The 18,702-nt window shown below is 38.3% G+C and overlaps 2 protein-coding genes across 5 annotated transcripts; one reads left to right on the forward strand and one right to left on the reverse strand.

Moving 5' to 3' along the window:
- Window positions 1–43: 43 nt before the first annotated feature.
- LOC138695726 (gastrula zinc finger protein XlCGF64.1-like) lies at window positions 44–11,500 on the reverse strand. 2 transcript variants are annotated; one of them, XM_069819858.1, is made up of 5 exons: window positions 11,357–11,500; window positions 7,568–7,653; window positions 7,339–7,476; window positions 6,050–6,129; window positions 44–1,977 (listed from the first exon to the last, which is right to left on the reverse strand). In XM_069819858.1, the coding sequence occupies exons 1-5, from the start codon at window positions 11,361–11,363 to the stop codon at window positions 1,326–1,328; spliced, it is 963 nt and encodes a 320-aa protein (XP_069675959.1). In that variant the 5' UTR covers window positions 11,364–11,500; the 3' UTR covers window positions 44–1,325. The 2 variants fall into 2 exon arrangements, with proteins under 2 accessions (XP_069675959.1, XP_069675958.1); XM_069819857.1 differs by lacking the exon at window positions 11,357–11,500 and adding an exon at window positions 8,041–8,546.
- Window positions 8,858–18,435, forward strand: LOC138695723 (zinc finger protein 664-like). 3 transcript variants are annotated; one of them, XM_069819851.1, is made up of 5 exons: window positions 8,858–9,158; window positions 12,169–12,266; window positions 13,676–13,861; window positions 15,414–15,484; window positions 17,188–18,435. In XM_069819851.1, the coding sequence occupies exons 2-5, from the start codon at window positions 12,174–12,176 to the stop codon at window positions 18,104–18,106; spliced, it is 1,269 nt and encodes a 422-aa protein (XP_069675952.1). In that variant the 5' UTR covers window positions 8,858–9,158; window positions 12,169–12,173; the 3' UTR covers window positions 18,107–18,435. The 3 variants fall into 3 exon arrangements, with proteins under 3 accessions (XP_069675952.1, XP_069675951.1, XP_069675949.1); XM_069819850.1 differs by having other exon boundaries at window positions 8,983–11,243; XM_069819848.1 differs by lacking the exon at window positions 8,858–9,158 and adding an exon at window positions 11,423–11,552.
- The last annotated feature ends 267 nt before the right edge of the window (window positions 18,436–18,702 follow it).

The following is an 18,702-nucleotide window of genomic DNA, read 5'->3' on the forward strand; positions in this document are numbered from 1 at the left end:
GCAGTGATATGCATGGAGTGACTGCAATTCATGTTACACGAAATGGGCAATGTGAAACAAACATTTATTTTGTGCTTGGAATTGAATGACATACAAATTTGAAATTCTTCAAACTTTTAAATCTCTTCACCTCATGTCTACGATGCATATGACGCATTGCTTCAAGTACAGACAGGGTAAGAAATTCCGCTCATGTGAAGGCCAGAGCCAGACAACATCTCTCGGAAGGTACTGCTAGGCAGTTGCAGATTTAATATAAATCAAATCTCTTAAAAAAAACTTACAATTGAAGTTTGATCGCCTGTCATTTAATACTGCAATATAATACTGGGGAAAAAAAAGGTTAAAAAACTTTGACGTTTAGACAAGAATTGGACCATCCGGTAATAATATGCAGCCACGAAATAGTTCACGTAATAATTCACTACAGGATTTCCATTATATTTGTCTCATATGATTAAGTTCCTACACAAATCTCAGTTAGAAAAACAATTAAAATTTCTGTTGGTTTTCACTGCAGTGAATTGATTGGTGAAGTATGAGATAATATTGTTCTATAAATACATCACTAGATTTACTCACAGCTTCTCTGTTGTGAACTCAATGTGTTCCATATCATTGTTCACACTTGCGAGACTGGCTATGTACTGTCAAATGTATTCGTACGCGATCGGAAATGATTATCTGTTTCCTGACGTTTGAAAGTCTTAAACAGCATTACGGGCACAGTTACTGTCCAAGCACTATCACAAAACTTCCATTGGAAAGGTTACGCACCCATGAAAGTCAGCTGGAGTCTTGCAGGATTCAGCTGTCCTAATCCATATGCTAGCTGCATAGCCAAACCATCGTATTGACACGTAGTTAGGACGGGGTTCGAGTCCCGGAACATACCATAGTGACGCTAGTGGCTGACAGAATCGCTGGTTTTCTCGCGGTTCGCCCGTTTTCTTGCTTATAGAATCTGGTGGTTTACTTTCTGAACCAGAGTTGTGCTCTGGCATAGGTTCGGTTCCAGCTTGGGTTTTTCCCAAATGTGGGGCAAATGTCATGTAATCCTATGGCAAATGTTCGCTTCCACAAATTCATTGACGACAAATACTCTAACAGATGATTCAGGGCCACTAAGTCACGGACTATAGACAGCACTGAGGCATGTCTCAAATCTTCTCTTCACATCACTGCACTCGTTCAAGAAATGCGGACGGGACTATTCCAGGGAAATGTGTATACGCAGCAACCCTTAGCATAGTCAAGTGGAAGTATCATGATGCATCTAGCGCTTTGGTTCACATGTAAAGAAAAGACTGTCCACAATGATTACTTCAAGTTGACAACGGTGGGTGAGTCGCCTCGTGCCTTCTGAGGGAGTAGGGCTGGGTGAAGCTCTTGCCGCAGATGCTGCACTGGAAGGCCTTCTCGCCGGTGTGGATCAGCTCGTGCCTCCTCAAGACTGTCCGCTGCACGAAGGTCTTGTGGCAGGAGCTGCACTGGTACGGCCGCTCGCCGGTGTGGCTGGACATGTGACACCTCAGAGAGATGCGCTGTATGAAGCTCTTGCCGCAGTAGTCGCACTGGTAAGGCCTCTCGCCGGTGTGGATCAATTCGTGTCTGGCCAGATGCGTGCTGCGCGTGAAGTTCTTGTTGCAGAAGTCGCACTTGAAAGGTTTCTGGCCCGTGTGCGACACCTGGTGTCTGCGCAGGGATCCCAGTTGCGCGAACCTCTTATCGCAGGTTTTGCAATAGTGGGATTTCTCGCCCGTGTGAGTTGTTTGGTGTCTGCGCAGGGCACAGGGCTGAGGAAAAATCTTACCACAAACATCGCATTTGTGGCATTTCCTGCCTGATCTTCGCCTTCCTACAGTTTTCTGCGCAACCAAGTCCTCGCCAATGTACCCCGATATCAAGCCGTCGTTGTCACACACGTCTGGACTCGATATTTTGGACGCTTCATTTGCTTCCCTCTCGTCAACTCGCCTGCAAATAAAGAAAAAACTGCAGGCCATCTTTTGTACATACAGAGAAATATTTCGACCGGATGAATCGTAATATTTTACTATGTATTTGCCATTTGTTCCCGCGCCGTGTCGTCATGGTCTAAGGCATACTGCCTAGGACTCGCATTACGGAATTCGCGCTGGTTCGAGTCCTCATGGGGGAAGAAATTTTCTCAGTGTATAGGACCAGTGCTCACCCAGCTTCGTGATGCACTTTGGGAGCTACGATAGGTAGCGAAAATTCGGTTTCGCAAACCAGCTATAACGGCTAGGGGGATCATCGTGCTAACCACACGATACCTTCATTCTGGTTGGATGATCGTCCACCTCTGCTTCGGCATGTGGACGCGAGGCCAGCAGCCGGCTGGTCGGTCTTGGCTCTGCAAAGGGCTGTAGTGCCATGGATCTTCACAACAAATTATATCTAATAATATAATGTGTGCAAGACGAATCTGATTTCGACAAGAGCTGGAATAAAATGTCAGATTCAAAAATAATTACAAGCAAAACAGGTATGAAGCAAGGCTGCGGACATTCATCCGTTTTTATTATTTGTACGAATCTTATAATTCTTAGAAAATTTAGAAAAATATGGCATGGCTGTATGACTGTAAATAGGAGTTCGCATTTCCACACATTCATTCTTATCGATTATATATCATTACAACTACATCTGAAGACGATTTACAAAATTCTTTGAGCAATTATATAAGACGTAGAGAAATATTTCATGAAATAGCGTCAGGAAGGCATGGCAATGGGTTTTCCTGGTACTGACCGAATACCAAGCAGAGTATACTTGGGATATACAGTTTTAGAAAGAACACATGTTAAGTACCAACGAATTCTAAAAACATCTATAATTTCGACACATATTTAGTTATAATCTACTGAGTTTTGAGACCTTCGTTGGGCCCCTCAGAAGTGTGATGAAAGAAAAATAACAACAGCAGACGTGAGATTCATGTTGTGAGCAGCATTGGAGATTCAACCAGTTGTGACTACGTAAACTTACAAACGACTTTAAGTAAAATAATCCTACATTGAAATTGTACCATAACATATGGACTGTGCAGAGAGCAACTTATTATCACATTTTTGGAGCTGTCGCAGAATAGGAGCAGATGAACTCTAAACTCAGACACTAATTATTATTACTTTTCAATTATAGCTTTCCGGTACTTTTTACTTGACAGTTCGTAATTCACTCATATGAAGTCAACTATGTGGACCAACTTAGCCCAGGGTGCGCCCAGGTGGCTGGTCTACCCTATACCCACGATGACATGAGATGATTGAGATTTTTTTGCGATGCCACAAGGGAACCGGAGCTCCCAGAGAAAACCCCTGTCTTACATGTGTCACGGAAATGTCCATCACAAGTCATAAACTGGGGGTTATGCCAGAGATCGAACCTGAGCCACAGGGTTATGAGTCCAGTATTCTCAGACACAGCACTCTGAGGCAGCAGGCACAAGCTGTGTCAAGTTAGGCGCGTCAGCTACTATGGCTATTTACGACCATATCTAAAATTATTACACAAACAATACAATAAGTTGAATGGTAGTACAAACTATAAAACATTGTCACATTAAAACACGAAGTACAGGAATGCGTTATCAACAAAGGCCAGTCATCGTCAAGGAGCGACATGCCACGTCAGAGCTCCCTAGTGAGTGACGCAGCAAACAAGAGTAGGTCCCGTGCACATGTGAATACAGAAGCCAAGCAAAGCAGTGAAGTGTGTATCCCAATACAAATATATTACAAGGGAGAAAAATGAGGGTAGGTGGAGTTATGCAGTGATGTGGAGTGGTAATATTCATGATACTTCGGTGGAGTAGGAGGGCACGATAGTGGCAAGGTGATCGTACACAGCATCACGAGATATTCAAGGAGATTTCAGGTCGCAGGTGTGTCTCCTGAAGACGTAGGGTTCTCATGATACATCCACTGTTGTAGGTCTGTATATCTGCTGCGTAGACCGTTCACATTCCAGTGAACAATTTCAGTCATCGTAAGGACTAAATCACAGGGGATCTTCTCTATGATTGGAATGCGATGCCTAGTCTTCCACTGTGGCGACTCGCGGTTGGTCGCACTCCTGATCGTGATCTTCATCGAGAGCGTGATCTTGATTTCTCTCCCGAAAGAGGAGTGAGACGTCTGCTTATGACGTCACAGCAACGATTTTTCTTTTTGGGAATATGTGGCCTGCTATCGAGGTCACAGCTGTCGCCTGAGTGCCAGGGTCACATACCGTCTAGGTTGCGGTCTCAATTCACTCCACAGGGGTGGCGTTTGAGTCGATTCCCTCTTATCGTTATCTTTTCTAGATCAAAACACTGTGTGTGTGCCTAAGAAAGGGTATTATTATCTCTGACTTAGAGCTCTTGTAGTGCCTTCTCTACCAGAAATTTGGAATTCGCATCAAACTACGGTACCCATCACAATTCACGCAGTGCCCGGCGTTGGGGCATGGGGAATCCCCATGGTCTCCAATGCCACACTTTGCACATGCATATGTCCGAACCGTTGACATCTAGTGGTGGTCTGAAAAGAGAATGATAGCGATGGAAAAGAAGAATGAACGAAAAGGGGTGCATGGAAATAAGTTGATAAATATTCGAAAACAAAACCACGAGAGTCACCATTGCATCCCAACTTGGCGGAGTCCACCTCGACCGCAGCTGTGTCGAGAAAATAATTCCCGGAAATCCAAAAAGACGACGAGAAAACTTCAGACATGGGAGACAGAGCTTTGCTGGAGTAGAGAAAGATTTCAAAAGGATGAAAGTGAGAATATAAGCTGCCGTCAAGGACGAAAGATCCGACATTTTTCTGACAATGCTACATCTCTTCCCGCTTAGACTGAGTAAATGACGCTATAGATAAATTGAACGAAGACATTGACTCGATTGTGACATGGTCAAAGAAACTCCGTCTTAAAATCAATCCTGGAAAGACACGCTGTAAAGCACCTCGACATTTCCCCCGTTAAAGTAAGTACAGTGCATATCCCTTTCAGTTCTTCGGTAAAAAATCTTGGCATTCACATGGATAATAATCTCAACTGGGACATGCAAATCACAGAAACCTGCAGAAAAGTATATTCTATTATCCATGTGCTAAAAAGGATAAATGTTCATCTCCCCTCTTGCTTAAAAAAGTCCCTTGTGCAGACGCTTGTATTTCCCTATTTCGACTATGCGGACATTTTACTGACTGACCTCTCCAGCGACAACATAACGAAACTTCAACGTGCTCATAATTTGTGTGTACGTTTTGTAAGCAATGTTCGTAAATATGATCATATTACCCCATACCTGGAAGCAATAGGTTGGCTTAAACTAGATAAGAAAAGAAATTTACATTCACTTCTCCTTCTCTTCGAAATCTTGAACTCTTCTATTCCTTCGTACCTGTCGTCTCGCTTCACTTACCTTTCTTCCCACCATAATCTGAACACACGCTCTCGTCATGAAACAATACTAACAATACCATCCCATCGCTCCTCCTCATACTCATCTTCTTTCACAATAGCCCTGCCAAGACTCTGGAATTCGCTACCTGCTAGCATCAGGGACTGTCGAAATAAAATTGAATTCAAACGAAAACTTACTAGGCACTTGGTCAGTAATTGATTTCTTATAAATAGTTTCTTTAATCTATCACAAAATATTTCAATATTCAGTAATTTCATCACTATACAATTTTGTTATTCTAGATTTAATTTGTAATTCAGTAATATAAAATATTCTTTGTTTCTCTATGATAAATTATCTAGCTTTAATTATTCAGGTAATCTTTTAGTACTTTGATTTTATTGTAATTGTAAATTTAATACTAATTGTAATGTTATTTGTAATTGTAATTATAAATTTAATACTAATTGTAATTTTATTGTTCATATTGTAGCTGGAATCTCCTGGAAGAGGGGCAGAGAAGGCCTGACGGCCTTATCTCCACCAAGTTAAATAAATAAATACTAATACTAATACAGTCAAGGAGTACACTTTCATGAAGGTACCTCGCAAAATATTTACACTTACCTCTCAGTCCAGTCACCATCTTGCTCTGTCGAGGTTTGCAACTGCTCTTGTTTCACTGCGCCCGCATTCCACGACCGTTCCTACAGAAAACAAGATGCCATGACTGCTCGGCACGGATCAAAACAGAGAGAAGAGCGACTTGAACATTTAGTGTGGAGACGCTTTGATTGATAAGCCTGTATCTATTATCAGGCAGTACATCTCGCTTGACGATATGTGTCAAAGAAAGAACAAATGTTTGTATGCATCTTAAGTCTGATTAGTGTAATATGTTACTAGTCAGCGATGTATGCAATGGAGGCCACCTCTTGGCTTAGTTGCCTCATGAGTGGTTCCTTATTGGTAGCAACTATGAGGTTCAAACCTGTCTTCGGACAGTAGGCTACACAACTCTTTGGCAATAAAATATTTTCAAACAAAAGCAGGAAGAATTCTGCATATTATGATTAATTTCTCCGAAAAACATTCTGGTCAGCTCACTTCACTTATATGCACGACACAAATTTAAAAACAATTTGCTTAGGCATAAATAGATTTTTAATTTATCACAATTTTCTGTTTTTTATTTCAGATAAAAACTATTAAACCTTTTACTGAAAAATATTATATTTAAATTACATCATTTCGGGATAAACTGACTCGTAGATACTGAATATGAACAAAATCCGTCCAATAGTTTAGTAGAAATCGCTCTACACAGACTACTTCTAAAATTAATATATTTCATGTACACCATTCCCTGATAAATTGACTCGTAGATACTGAATATGAACAAAATCCGTCCAATAGTTTAGTAGAAATCGCTGTACACAGACAGAGTAGTACTAAAATTATTATATTTCATGTACATCATTCCCTGATAAATTGACTCGTAGATACTGAATATGAACAAAATCCGTCCAATAGTTTAGTAGAAATCGCTCTACACAGACAGACTACTTCTAAAATTAATATATTTCATGTACATCATTCTTTGATAAATTGACTCGTAGATACTGAATATGAACAAAATCCGTCCAATAGTTTAGTAGAAATCGCTGTACACAGACAGACTAGTACTAAAATTATTATATTTCATGTACATCATTCCCTGATAAATTGACTCGTAGATACTGAATATGAACAAAATCCATCCAATAGTTTAGTAGAAATCGCTGTATACAGACAGACTAGTACTAAAATTATTATATTTCATGTACATCATTCCCTGATAAATTGACTCGTAGATACTGAATATCAACAAAATCCACGCAATAGTTTAGTAAAGCAAGTCAGGACTCAGAACTGACCTGAACTTCAGACTTTGATCCAGAACATGAATTGGAATCTTCACTGTCTTCAGATTTGATGTCTGGCTCATCATCACCGCTGGAGTCGGAAGGTTCCACCTTGATCTCAGACACGTTAACCCTGAAGAAATTACCTTCCTGCGCATCAAAAAATACCATAAACAAGTAAATTATGTGTCAGAATGTATAGACAAAATATTATTATGCACACACAATATGGATCACTTACAGTTTCTACGTGATGTCTAACGTCTTCATTTATGTCGTCCATCTGTGGGGCTGGTTTATTGACATCGGTTTCTGTTTTGAGAGCATCTAAAAATAGAATGCACTATTAACTTAACAGTCAAGTCACTCATATATTTATTTATTGTTTGAGCCATTCTTTATTCATACAAATAGGCTATGTAACCACGTACTAAGGTACTTGTGCTATGCCTTTTCGGCTGCAGTTATTTCTTCGATTATGTGCTACTGCGTGAGATATTAATGATTTATTACGTTATTTATTGATCACTTACCAGTACCGGTGCTTGTTACAAACGGCATGGATCGCCATTAGTAATCTCATAAAGGTAACCTACCCTAAAGGCTATGTAGCTAATAGGGCTACAGAATTCAGAAAAACAATCTTATATTTGTTAGTAATTATAAGAAAAATAAAAATATTATGGAAATATTAAATAAATAGAAAGTGATTACCTTCCATTATCAACCGTCGATGACACACAAGAAATGAAACTTTGCGTGAATCAATTCCGATGGTATTTAATTACATCTTAACCTAACTGTTGCAGCGTTGCCACGTTAATGACTTGGATAACTACTGATAATGATTTTTACAATCATTCACTTAAGAAATACGCTGCACATGGTTGAATAAGATATTCACGATGGTTCAATGAGATTAGAATTTCTTCACATTTGTAATTAATAAAAAAAATCAACTAATTACTCTTGCTTCGGGCAGCTCCACGGCAATGATTTAACTTACAAACAGCCAGCTCTGTGTGTGTCTATTAGAAGACAGATAAATGCGTACAATTAGACTCTCATACTAAGAGAAATTGGTAAAACCGCCCATGTGTCAAATATAATATAACAAAAACGAAACCTTCAAGAATCTGAGGAGGGGCGCGGATATCCAATGATAGGAAAGGGGCTAAGTAACATCTGAAAATATAACAAATTGTTGCTCGTGGATCAAAACTAACTGACGCTTTGCAGGTCTTGTAGAAATAAATAGATCAATTATCCCTCTGAAAAGAGGCGTTTCAAATCGCAATGCAATGTCACCAAGAGGAGACAGAGGAAGAAGGAAGAAGAAGAAAAAAAGACACGTTTCTGCGGTAGGTACGAAATTATGGAAGGAGCATTAAAATACGGTACAATTTCGGAACATTAGAACATACAGTCTTTTGTTTGTTTAGAATGATCGTGTAGAACCATACTAATACTAAATCCTGGCAACATTGTATTCGTGTACATCTATTAATCCTGTTGCAGTGATCAATAGAACTCCCAGCTATCTGCTAGTCGAAGTAGCTAAAATGCGAAGTGGCTAAATTTCGTAACCTATTCCAATATTTGAATTGCAGAATTTAATACTTCTAGCGTTGTTACATTAGTGGTCCACGTGCCAATCTTAATTAGAAACTCCTATAGGCCTAAATGAAAATAAATTTCGTAATTACTTAACCTTTTCCAACACCTCTTGGTGTTTTTTTAGTTGATTATTTAACGACGCTGTCTAGTATTATCCATAGAGTACCTCACATTCGCCTTACAGTTGGGGAAAATTTCGGAAAAAACCCTACCAGGTAATCAGCCCACGCGGCAATCGAACCCACGCCCGAGCGGAACTCCGGTTCAGCAGGCAAGCGCCTTAGCCGACTGATCCACGCTGGTGACTCTTGTTTATAGTTGGTCGTCTTTTGCTATCTAAAATAATATGAAGCAAGCCAACACCTACCAACCAGCTTCTGGTTGCACGTCCACATGCCTCAACCGAGATGAACGTTCATGTGGTTAGCACGATGATCCTCCTTCAGCCGTTATACCTGGCTTGCAAAACCGAATTTAGTTCCCCAAATTTATCACAATTCTGGGTGGTAACCAGTCCCATACACTGTTCGAAATTGAATGAGGAAAATATTTTATTCCCTTGAAGACTGGAGGGAACTGTCAGCCCCTGCAGATCACGGCGCCACAGTGTGCGGCTCTAGTTGCTACCACTTTAGCTAGCACTGCGTAAAGAAATCACTTCTATGCCATTTCGTTCCCGATACAACATTTCACATTTACACCACTGTCTCTACACAAGTGACAACTCTTAAACACTTCAGGTTAGGGGCTGTCCAATAAGGCCAATAGTTGTAGTGAAGAAATCAGAGAGTGGGGAAAATAGTTTCTTGTGCTGGTAGTACTGGTACTATTTAAAAAATTTGTACTGGAACCTGCTTCTGCAGTGGAGATGTGTTGATTTAGCTGCATAATAAATAAAATGCCAGAAAAGTCCTTTGGAGAAATCATTACTGTTTTTAAATTTTGCAATCTACTCAGTGAAATTTTTGGACAGGCCTGGCTCACATCAATCTATTACACTGACATAGACCATTCACAAGTACCTCTGCAATCACTGCTGAACCGTGTATTTTATGGAATGTGCTGCAACACACAGCACTGGAAGATCTGCATATCTGTTATTTATATGAATTACACTGTAAGCAGACAATCACTGTTTCGTTCAGTGAAGTCATCTTGAAATAATTCTTGATAGGAATGATCATTGGACATAGACATTGCTCGGGAAGTAATTACAGCCACAGCAGTGACGACGGTCATAATTCCCCCGAAACACCAAATGCCCTGAGTTACAATTCACTCGTAGGGTTGAGGAAAAACTGCAGCAAAAATTATTTGCTCTGTATCAGGAATACGCAGCACGCAAACTAAGTCACCCCATTCTGGAATGAAACTACAGTTATGTTGCTTCAATGTTTTATTTTCGTTTCTGTTTAGAAATGGACAGTATGAGTCTAAGATAGATATAATTAATAATGGGCACTCCACCATCACTGCTTCCTCGGATCAGGCACGTCAATAAGGCGCCAGAATTGAAACAGAAGAGTATTTTTTCTCGTCAATGCAGTGGGTTTTAAAGAAGTCACACAAAAATTCTTAGTCAGTAGTTATTTTTTTGTATCATGAGAAACGGATTTCGAGATAATGTAAAAGAGAAAAGTATAAAAGAAAAATTGTCCTCTCACATCCCTCAAATGGAAGACGCAGCAAAACTCGTTAACTACTTCCATCAAATATGGCATCTGCTTTCAAAATTGTTGACCATATTCTTAACATTATACCATTTTGTACATGTTCCAACATTTAGGTTAGATCTGAATTACCAGCAAACCGATTTATAAGAAGCTGAGGACCGTAAAGAATGTGGTTCTGAAAACAATGTGGCTCAATTAGATGTAAGACATGCAGAAGTAACTCCAATAAATGGACCTCTTCTGTCACCTAATACAAAATACAGTTCCGATGCGATGGTGCCTTTTTGCCTCTAGTGTACCGTCAATTCTATGAGAACAATGAGGATCTCAATTACATACACCATTATTCAAAAAATAAGTGCCACCTGCTCTGGTCCTATGAGTAGCATACTACGTTTCGTCTCCGTCCCTTCATGAATTATTACGAATGACCTTTTCTGCTTCGTATACGGTATCCTACTGTACATACGTATCAAATTCTCATTACTTCTCATTGCTGTACTTTATTCAAATTAGGCTATTTTGATTTAAGGTTAGTTTTCGGGTATGACGGAAATATTACACACTAATCAAAAGGATTAGGCCTAGGCCTATTACGAATTTTTAAAAGGAGGAAAAGAAAGTAAGGTAGGTGGAACCTAAGCACAATTACTATACTCTACTTCTGTAATAATTGAAGCTTGTTAGAGAATTAAAATAATTTGAGAAAACTGACACAAAAGAAAACATTAGCTTCTTACCTCTCATGTCAGAATTCCGTTGCAGCCTATTTGATTCTTCACGATTCTTTATTTAGTGTTTTATAGGGAAGACGTTTGACCAGAAGCAAGAACTCAAACTACTTCGCACGAATTTGCGCAGTTCTCCTTTTATTATTAGCCTATACTTTTAGTAGTTTACGATCTTGTTCCAGAGAGTACGATATGTTGTGATTCAGTGAGTATAAGAATGACAAAATAAATAAAACTCAATATAATCTTCGATGTGATTAACCAAGTAGGCCTACGTCACACAAAGTGATGTAGCGCGTCGTTTGCAGATCGTACATGTCGGACCATGTAGAGTTTCTGTGTAATAAGAAACGCAGTGTTTGCCAACATTCACATCTGCACGCCTAATTACGGTGCTATCGCATATCACATGACATAACTACATTATATTCATTCTTTTGTCGGGCGAGTACATGAAAATTATTTTCTTCATAAAAGAACATTATTTGAAACCTACAACATTCAATTTAATATTTAATATTTAATTGTTATTTTAAAGCGGCAATAAATATGAATATTTGCGACTTTACTGTCTAGCATACGTCATTGATTTCTGATAGGCATATTATATCGCAGCAGGGCGCTTGTCAACGACCATAATGTAGCTTTCTGTGGAATTGTGTTAAGAATTGAGACATGAAATAATCATGTACGGCATAACATAAGACATAATAATGACCAGCTCACCAAATCGAAGATCATTATTATTAATTCAATTGAGCAATTATGTATTCTTGACACACAGAATAAACATTTCTCAGGTTTCATATTATTTGTTTCAGTCGTCATGGATTTAATCAAGGCAGAACCTGACGTGGACCCACTAGCTATAGAAACAAATGACAACACAGATATACAAGAAAGAAAGCCTTTGTCAGAGGTGGGTTAACTGTATTTTAATGCAGTAAATATACTAATTATGTTTTGTGTACAATTGCAGGTCAACGCTTCTGAAGGCACGCTGTGGAAATGGAAGTGAGAGGGATTTATCATGGGAAATTATTTTTTCTCAAATACTTTCTCCCCTGTTCATTTTAGGGAAAAATGTTGCAAGGCTTTTTTTTTTTGTAGTAAGAATTAGAAAACTAATGAGAATACAATAGAAATTTGTTTATTTTGTTACAGAAAATTAACAAAGTTACTACTTTTATAATTTTTAAATCTATAATTCTGTTTCATTGATATGGACTTGAGCCATAACAACGTTACAACTTTTATAACAAATGACTGCCGTGAGTTAAAAGATTATATCGGTACCTACTTACTTACAAATGGCTTTTAAAGAACCTGGAGGTTCATTGCTGCCCTCACATAAGCTCAGAATCAGTCGCTATCCTGAGCAAGTTTAATCCAGTGCCTATCATCATATTTCACCTCCCTCAAATTCATTTTAATATTGTCCTCCCATCCACGTCTCGGTCTCCCCAAAGGTCTTTTTCCTTCTGGTCTCCCAACTAACACTATATATGCATTTCTGGATTCTCCCATATCTGCTATGTGTCCTGCCCATCTCATACGTCTGGATTTCATGTTCCTAATTATGTCAGGTGAAGAATACAATCCGTGCAGTTTTGCGTTGTGTAACTTTCTCTATTCTGCTGTAACATCATCCCTCTTAGTCCCAAATATTTTCCTAAGCACATGATTCTCAAACAGCCTTAGTGTCTGTTCCTGTCTCAAGACAAAAGCTCGTCATCCGAATAAGAGCAGGCATTTCCCATATTTATTCTGCGTTTAATTTCCTCCCAAGTGTCATTTGTATTTGTTACTGTTGCTCCAAGATATTTGAATTTTTCTACCATAAAACAAACGGTTATTCATGATTAATATTCTTTAATGTCTCTATTTTTTAGATTTATTTTGGGTCGCATGACTGCTGTTCATTTTGAGACGTCAATAAAAAATCATGTCAACTTGACTTTAAATACTGGTACAACAGAAATATATATATTAAAAAAATCTGGAGAAGAAAGAAATGTCAAATGTTAGATTTTATTCAATTATTTCCTCTGAACATATTAAGAATATCAAATAACTTTACTCTCTTAACATTTGTCACTATAAACGTTTTCCTAGGAAGCACAGAGGAAGGTAGTATTTACGAATCGTTGATTTCCCATATCAGATCGCTATGTTGGCTATTTTGATTTCCACATTCAGGAGAAAGATGTAGCCTTTTTCAATTTCTTTCCGACTTATTGTGCAACTATTTTATTTCCCCCTCGCATATGTTATAACACGTAACCAATTGCACTAAACGTGCATGTGTGACATTCTTATTTTCTTCAGGAAATCAGTTTGTGGAATCCGCACATTGCTCGGATAAAAGTGGAGCCTGTGGACCCCAGCTGTTATCTTAAATCGGAGGTGAAAACTGAAGTGGAGCGTGTGGATCCCAGCTGTTATCTTAAGTGGGACGTGAAAACTGAAGAATCTACAGAAACTACCATCTTTCCTGTGGGATGTAATGATCAAGTTAGTGCATTTCACTACTCTATCTGTTGTGCTGGGTTCATTTTTCAGTGATATTTAAATGTTCTTTTTTCGCTACATGCATCTTCTTTATGGAATTTCACTGTCAAGGCCCTTTACTCTGTTGTAGATTCTCTAATAGTCTCAGTACATTCTTATTTAATTCTTCTGCTGTTAAAAAAATTACCTAAAATTCAAGTATGCTACATGTTTTCATTTTTAAGTTTGTAAAAAGTTACTGTTACCTTTATATTTATGTAATCAAGGAATTCGATATTAAGATCATATTCTATGGCTGTTTACACAGAAATATATATGACAACTTTAAAGACACTATCGGCACAAAAAGAATTTGCGAGGTGCAAATGCAATTATTAAGTGAAACGGTAATTGGACAAGTTTCTTTACAATTATTATTGCAAAGGTTCTAAAAACTAATTATTAAATACGAATAATATTATTATCTGCGGCATCAAAAATACATCCCATCATATTCAGAAACAGATTTGAAGTCTACAGTGAAATTTCCTTGGGCGAGGGAAAACTGTTTACTCAGAAAAGGACCGAGCACCACCCATGCAGCCAGCAGGTGGCGTGTTTGCCTGCCGACCCGGGAATGTTCGCGGGCGTAGGTTAGATTCCCGTTTGGGCTTTTTCCGAGGTTTTTTCCAACTATAAGGCGAATGTTTGGTAATGATGGGTCTCCTCATCTTCATCTTCATCGTGCTAGATACTATCTCCCTATCACCAATTCTGTTGATGCAAAGTAACCTAGTACTTGATACAGCGCCGTTAAATAACCAACTAGAAAAACACTTACGCTGTTTTGGAAAAATAAGAAGTTTATATTTGGCGGTATATACCATGTTATTAACTGTTTTAGGCTTACGATAATATATATTGAGATAAACTATGAAAAACTGTACAAAACGAAAACACTCCTCCAAAATTCTACGAAGCTATAATAACTTTCGATATAATGATTATAAAATATTCTGAGGGAGAATTGTTATCAGAACCAACACCAACAACAGCAGAGGAAAACAATACTGAGTCATGTGATATTGTGATCAAAGAAATCTTCTAACAATGGCATTTAATGGAATAATTCCTTTAAAGATAAAGACAATACTGAGGATCTGATCATAATTATTGCTAGATCTAAAGAGGAACTGCCTATGCTAACCCTTACGATGTTTTGAAATGTGTAGGGATCCAGGTCTAAGCGAGGCGTTATGAATCTTTGGACAATATTAACTTTATCCTTCTATATAAATCGAAGACTGTTATTAATAATACACACAAGTCGATCTCCTTTATGTAGGACTATATAATTAAAAGTAATTTGTTTTTAAGGTTTAAATCATGCAAGTTTACTAGTTTCCTTTGTAGATCTCGTGTGATATGCAGATGCTAGTCTGTATGCATGTTGTAGTGCTTCAAATCAGAGGGTGAGAACTACAGCAACACATTCAGCATATCAATTAAGTGAGGCACACATTCTGAAGGTTGTGTATTGTGTCAGCTCCCCCTTAATCTTATCCTCCTTTCTCAGGAAGAGTTCCGTGACGTAGATGCAATGAAGTGCAGTTTGAAGCAGGAAGTGACGACAGAGGAGGACGAGAGGTGAGTACTCATCAACTCCTTCACCAGGAAGTGATTGTAGCTGTAATCACTGGTTGAGTATTTCAGTGGGAAGGATGAAGCGTTGTATTGTAACTATTTCACTTAACTTACTGTGTTTTGTACATTTTACCCCAGCAGTGTAGCTTTAAGATGTGAAGCAAGTAAAAGAATTAAGACAAATACGTTATACATAAAAAGCAGATTATTGAATTTACTGTCAATGTGAAGTGATTTTATTAATTCTGTTCTGAATGTTTTCCTTTGGCTGTTGAAAACTTGGAGATAATTGGGCAATGCATTCAATACTGAACTCTACTTTTATAATGGCTCAGAATAATAGATGGTAGATGGAGATCTGATTTGTGTCTCGTATTAAATTATAAATGTTCTGATTGATAATAAATGTATTGTGAAGGAATGCACTTTCACAGTAGTGTCAAAATTCTAAAAGATATTTTCACAAGCTGTCCTTTATGCACACCTGTCGTCATAATTAGGTTTCCTTTTATAAAACAAAGACACGTTAAGCTTCCATCAGTCAGATCAGAATGTCGATCCAGCTATCATTACAGAATGGAAATATGGATAGGATTCATTTTAAGTGAGTTTACATTGCGAATAGAAGAAAAGAATCCTGATGAGTAAGAGGCAGAGCTCAATTTAAATGTCATATATTCTATGTGCGTCTTCCGGTTCAAGTGATTTTCCAATTCCAAACCGGGAAACTTTGTGCTTCTTGATTATTTTATATCACTTGCATTAACGTGATATTGTAGGCGAACCTAGAGTTGGACTACCCTGGTTCTACGAACTCAAAATGGTAGTTTATCTGAATTGTACCATTCATTCATTAGCCTTAACACTGTACTGGAAATGTTTATATAGTTAACGTATTTTTTCCTTCAGATAATCACATTTGTATTAATATGTAAATAAAATTACCTGGATAAATTATATATAGTATAGGTTAAATCAATATACAGTAAAAACAGTACTGGACCTAAAATTGATACCCGGAAACTCACGTTTAATATATTTCTAAGTTATAAGTGAATTTCTAGAGTTGCAGGTGTATAGTAAATCAATATAACATATAATAATGGTATTGTGGCTATATTTAATGTGTACAAAATCTTCATCACCAACTTAGCTATTTGTAGTGACTCCAATGTGTAAAAACGCATTCTCGTCCCTTCCTTGTTCATCTGAAGAAGATTGGGCCAACCTTCGATGTTTTGATTTCCTGTTTGATTATTAGCAATACAAAGAAACCAATTGGTTTATCTTTGGAGGAATTAACGACACAGAGCTGGCATTTACTGAGATGAGTCCTAGAAATTTCCATGGGATTACCTGACATTTACCTTCCGTATATATTAGGGGAAAAGTCTTAATAAACCAACCACTTAATGAGTCAAACTGGGATATGAAATCACGTCTTTCGTGGTGATAAACTTTCCTTTCAGCAAAAGTATTCAATGTAGCAGCACGAATCACGTTGGAAATATTAATACACTCCGAAAATGACGGGTCGAGGCATCTCATGTTTTTAAGCAAGAAAAACTTTTTCAAATTTTATAATCAGCTTTGACAATATTCGTCACATTACTATCTACGTCATCTCCTAACAGCATGTAAACATCCTTCAATTCCATTACAGTACTATTTATATTGCTGTACAGATAACATACCCTTCGTGACAGAGTTCCAGGTGGCACTGACGGAATGCTGAACAATGAACCATCGCAGGTTACCAGCCCTGTGGAAGTAGCAGAGTGTCAGAACAATGAAGAAAATTCCGATGATCGGGTCTCATCTCAAGCAACTTCGTCTGAAAACTTATCAACTTGCCAAAATTATGACAACTTGATTGCAAATAAAAACAAACCCAACACATGCCGTTCTAATAGCGTACGTGACGCTACAATCAAGTGCGGCATCTGTGGCAAGAGTTTCCGGTTTTCGCAAAACCTCAGAAAACATTTGCGCACTCACACTGGCGAAAAACCTTTCAAATGCAATACGTGTGGAAAGTGCTTCTCTGAATCTGGCAGCCTTAAGAGACATTTGCATCTTCACACCGGCGAGAAGCCATTCAAGTGCGCAACGTGTGGTAAACGTTTTTCAGCTTGGAGGTATTTAAAAATGCATGTAGGCATTCACACAGGTGAAAAACCATACACGTGTCATCTTTGTGGTAAAGAATTTGCAATATCGAACAGCCTTAAGCTTCACGTTCGTCAGCACACTGGTGAGAAGCCATTTACATGCGAGTCCTGTGGGAAATGTTTCGCGGTGATGGGGAGCATGAAGAAACATGCACGCCTGCATAGCGGCGAAAAGCCGTTCAAGTGCGATGTGTGTGGTAAGTGTTTCTCCGCATCGAAGTACCTCAAAGTGCATTCCGGCGTGCACACAGTGGAGAAGCCCTTCAAGTGTGATGTATGCGGTAAATATTTGCTGACTTCAAACTGCCTCAAAATCCATTTACGCCAGCACACGGGCGAAAAACCATACAAATGTGATATCTGCGGTAAATGTTTCTCCGCGTCGGGAACTCTGAGACGTCACATCCGCCAGCAGCACAAAGCAACCGAGGCTGGAGCGAGGCACAGCCAATGAGGAGACAACTCCAAAACCTAATTGTTTCTTTACACGTTACAAAATTGAGATATCATTGTGGTATAACATATGCGTACAAAAAAGGACATAAAACTTGTGACATTCGAACATCATGGCAGATGTCACTGTTGCGTCATTTTGTTGTTGCTTCAACAGATAATTGTCACCTACAGACGAATTTATTTCAACACAGTGCCATTCGTGAGGGTCAGAACCCTTTAAGAAGAGTAACAAAATGTAACTAATCGTCCATTGTCAAATCCATATGGATATCTAGTTGATAAGATAATGTAGTGTTGCGTGTCGTTCCACGAGGCCTAGTCTGCAGACAACAATGCGATTGATAGTCGAAACAATTCACACATCAATATGACGCCAGTCACTTGTTTGAAATTGAATATAATAATAATGTCATTGCAGACAATTGGCTTTATTTCGAAATTAATACCACAATTATGTAATTCATAAATAGAATATATTAAATTAACTTTTACTGTCTTTATAACCCCCGAATTTATTAATCACCCATTTATGTACTAATTGTAATATTTTATTAAATTAAAATTAACATTTCGATAAGAAATTACATGTTAAAA

Source organism: Periplaneta americana, chromosome 3, assembly GCF_040183065.1.
Source record: "Periplaneta americana isolate PAMFEO1 chromosome 3, P.americana_PAMFEO1_priV1, whole genome shotgun sequence".
Taxonomy (NCBI): Eukaryota; Metazoa; Arthropoda; class Insecta; order Blattodea; family Blattidae; genus Periplaneta; species Periplaneta americana.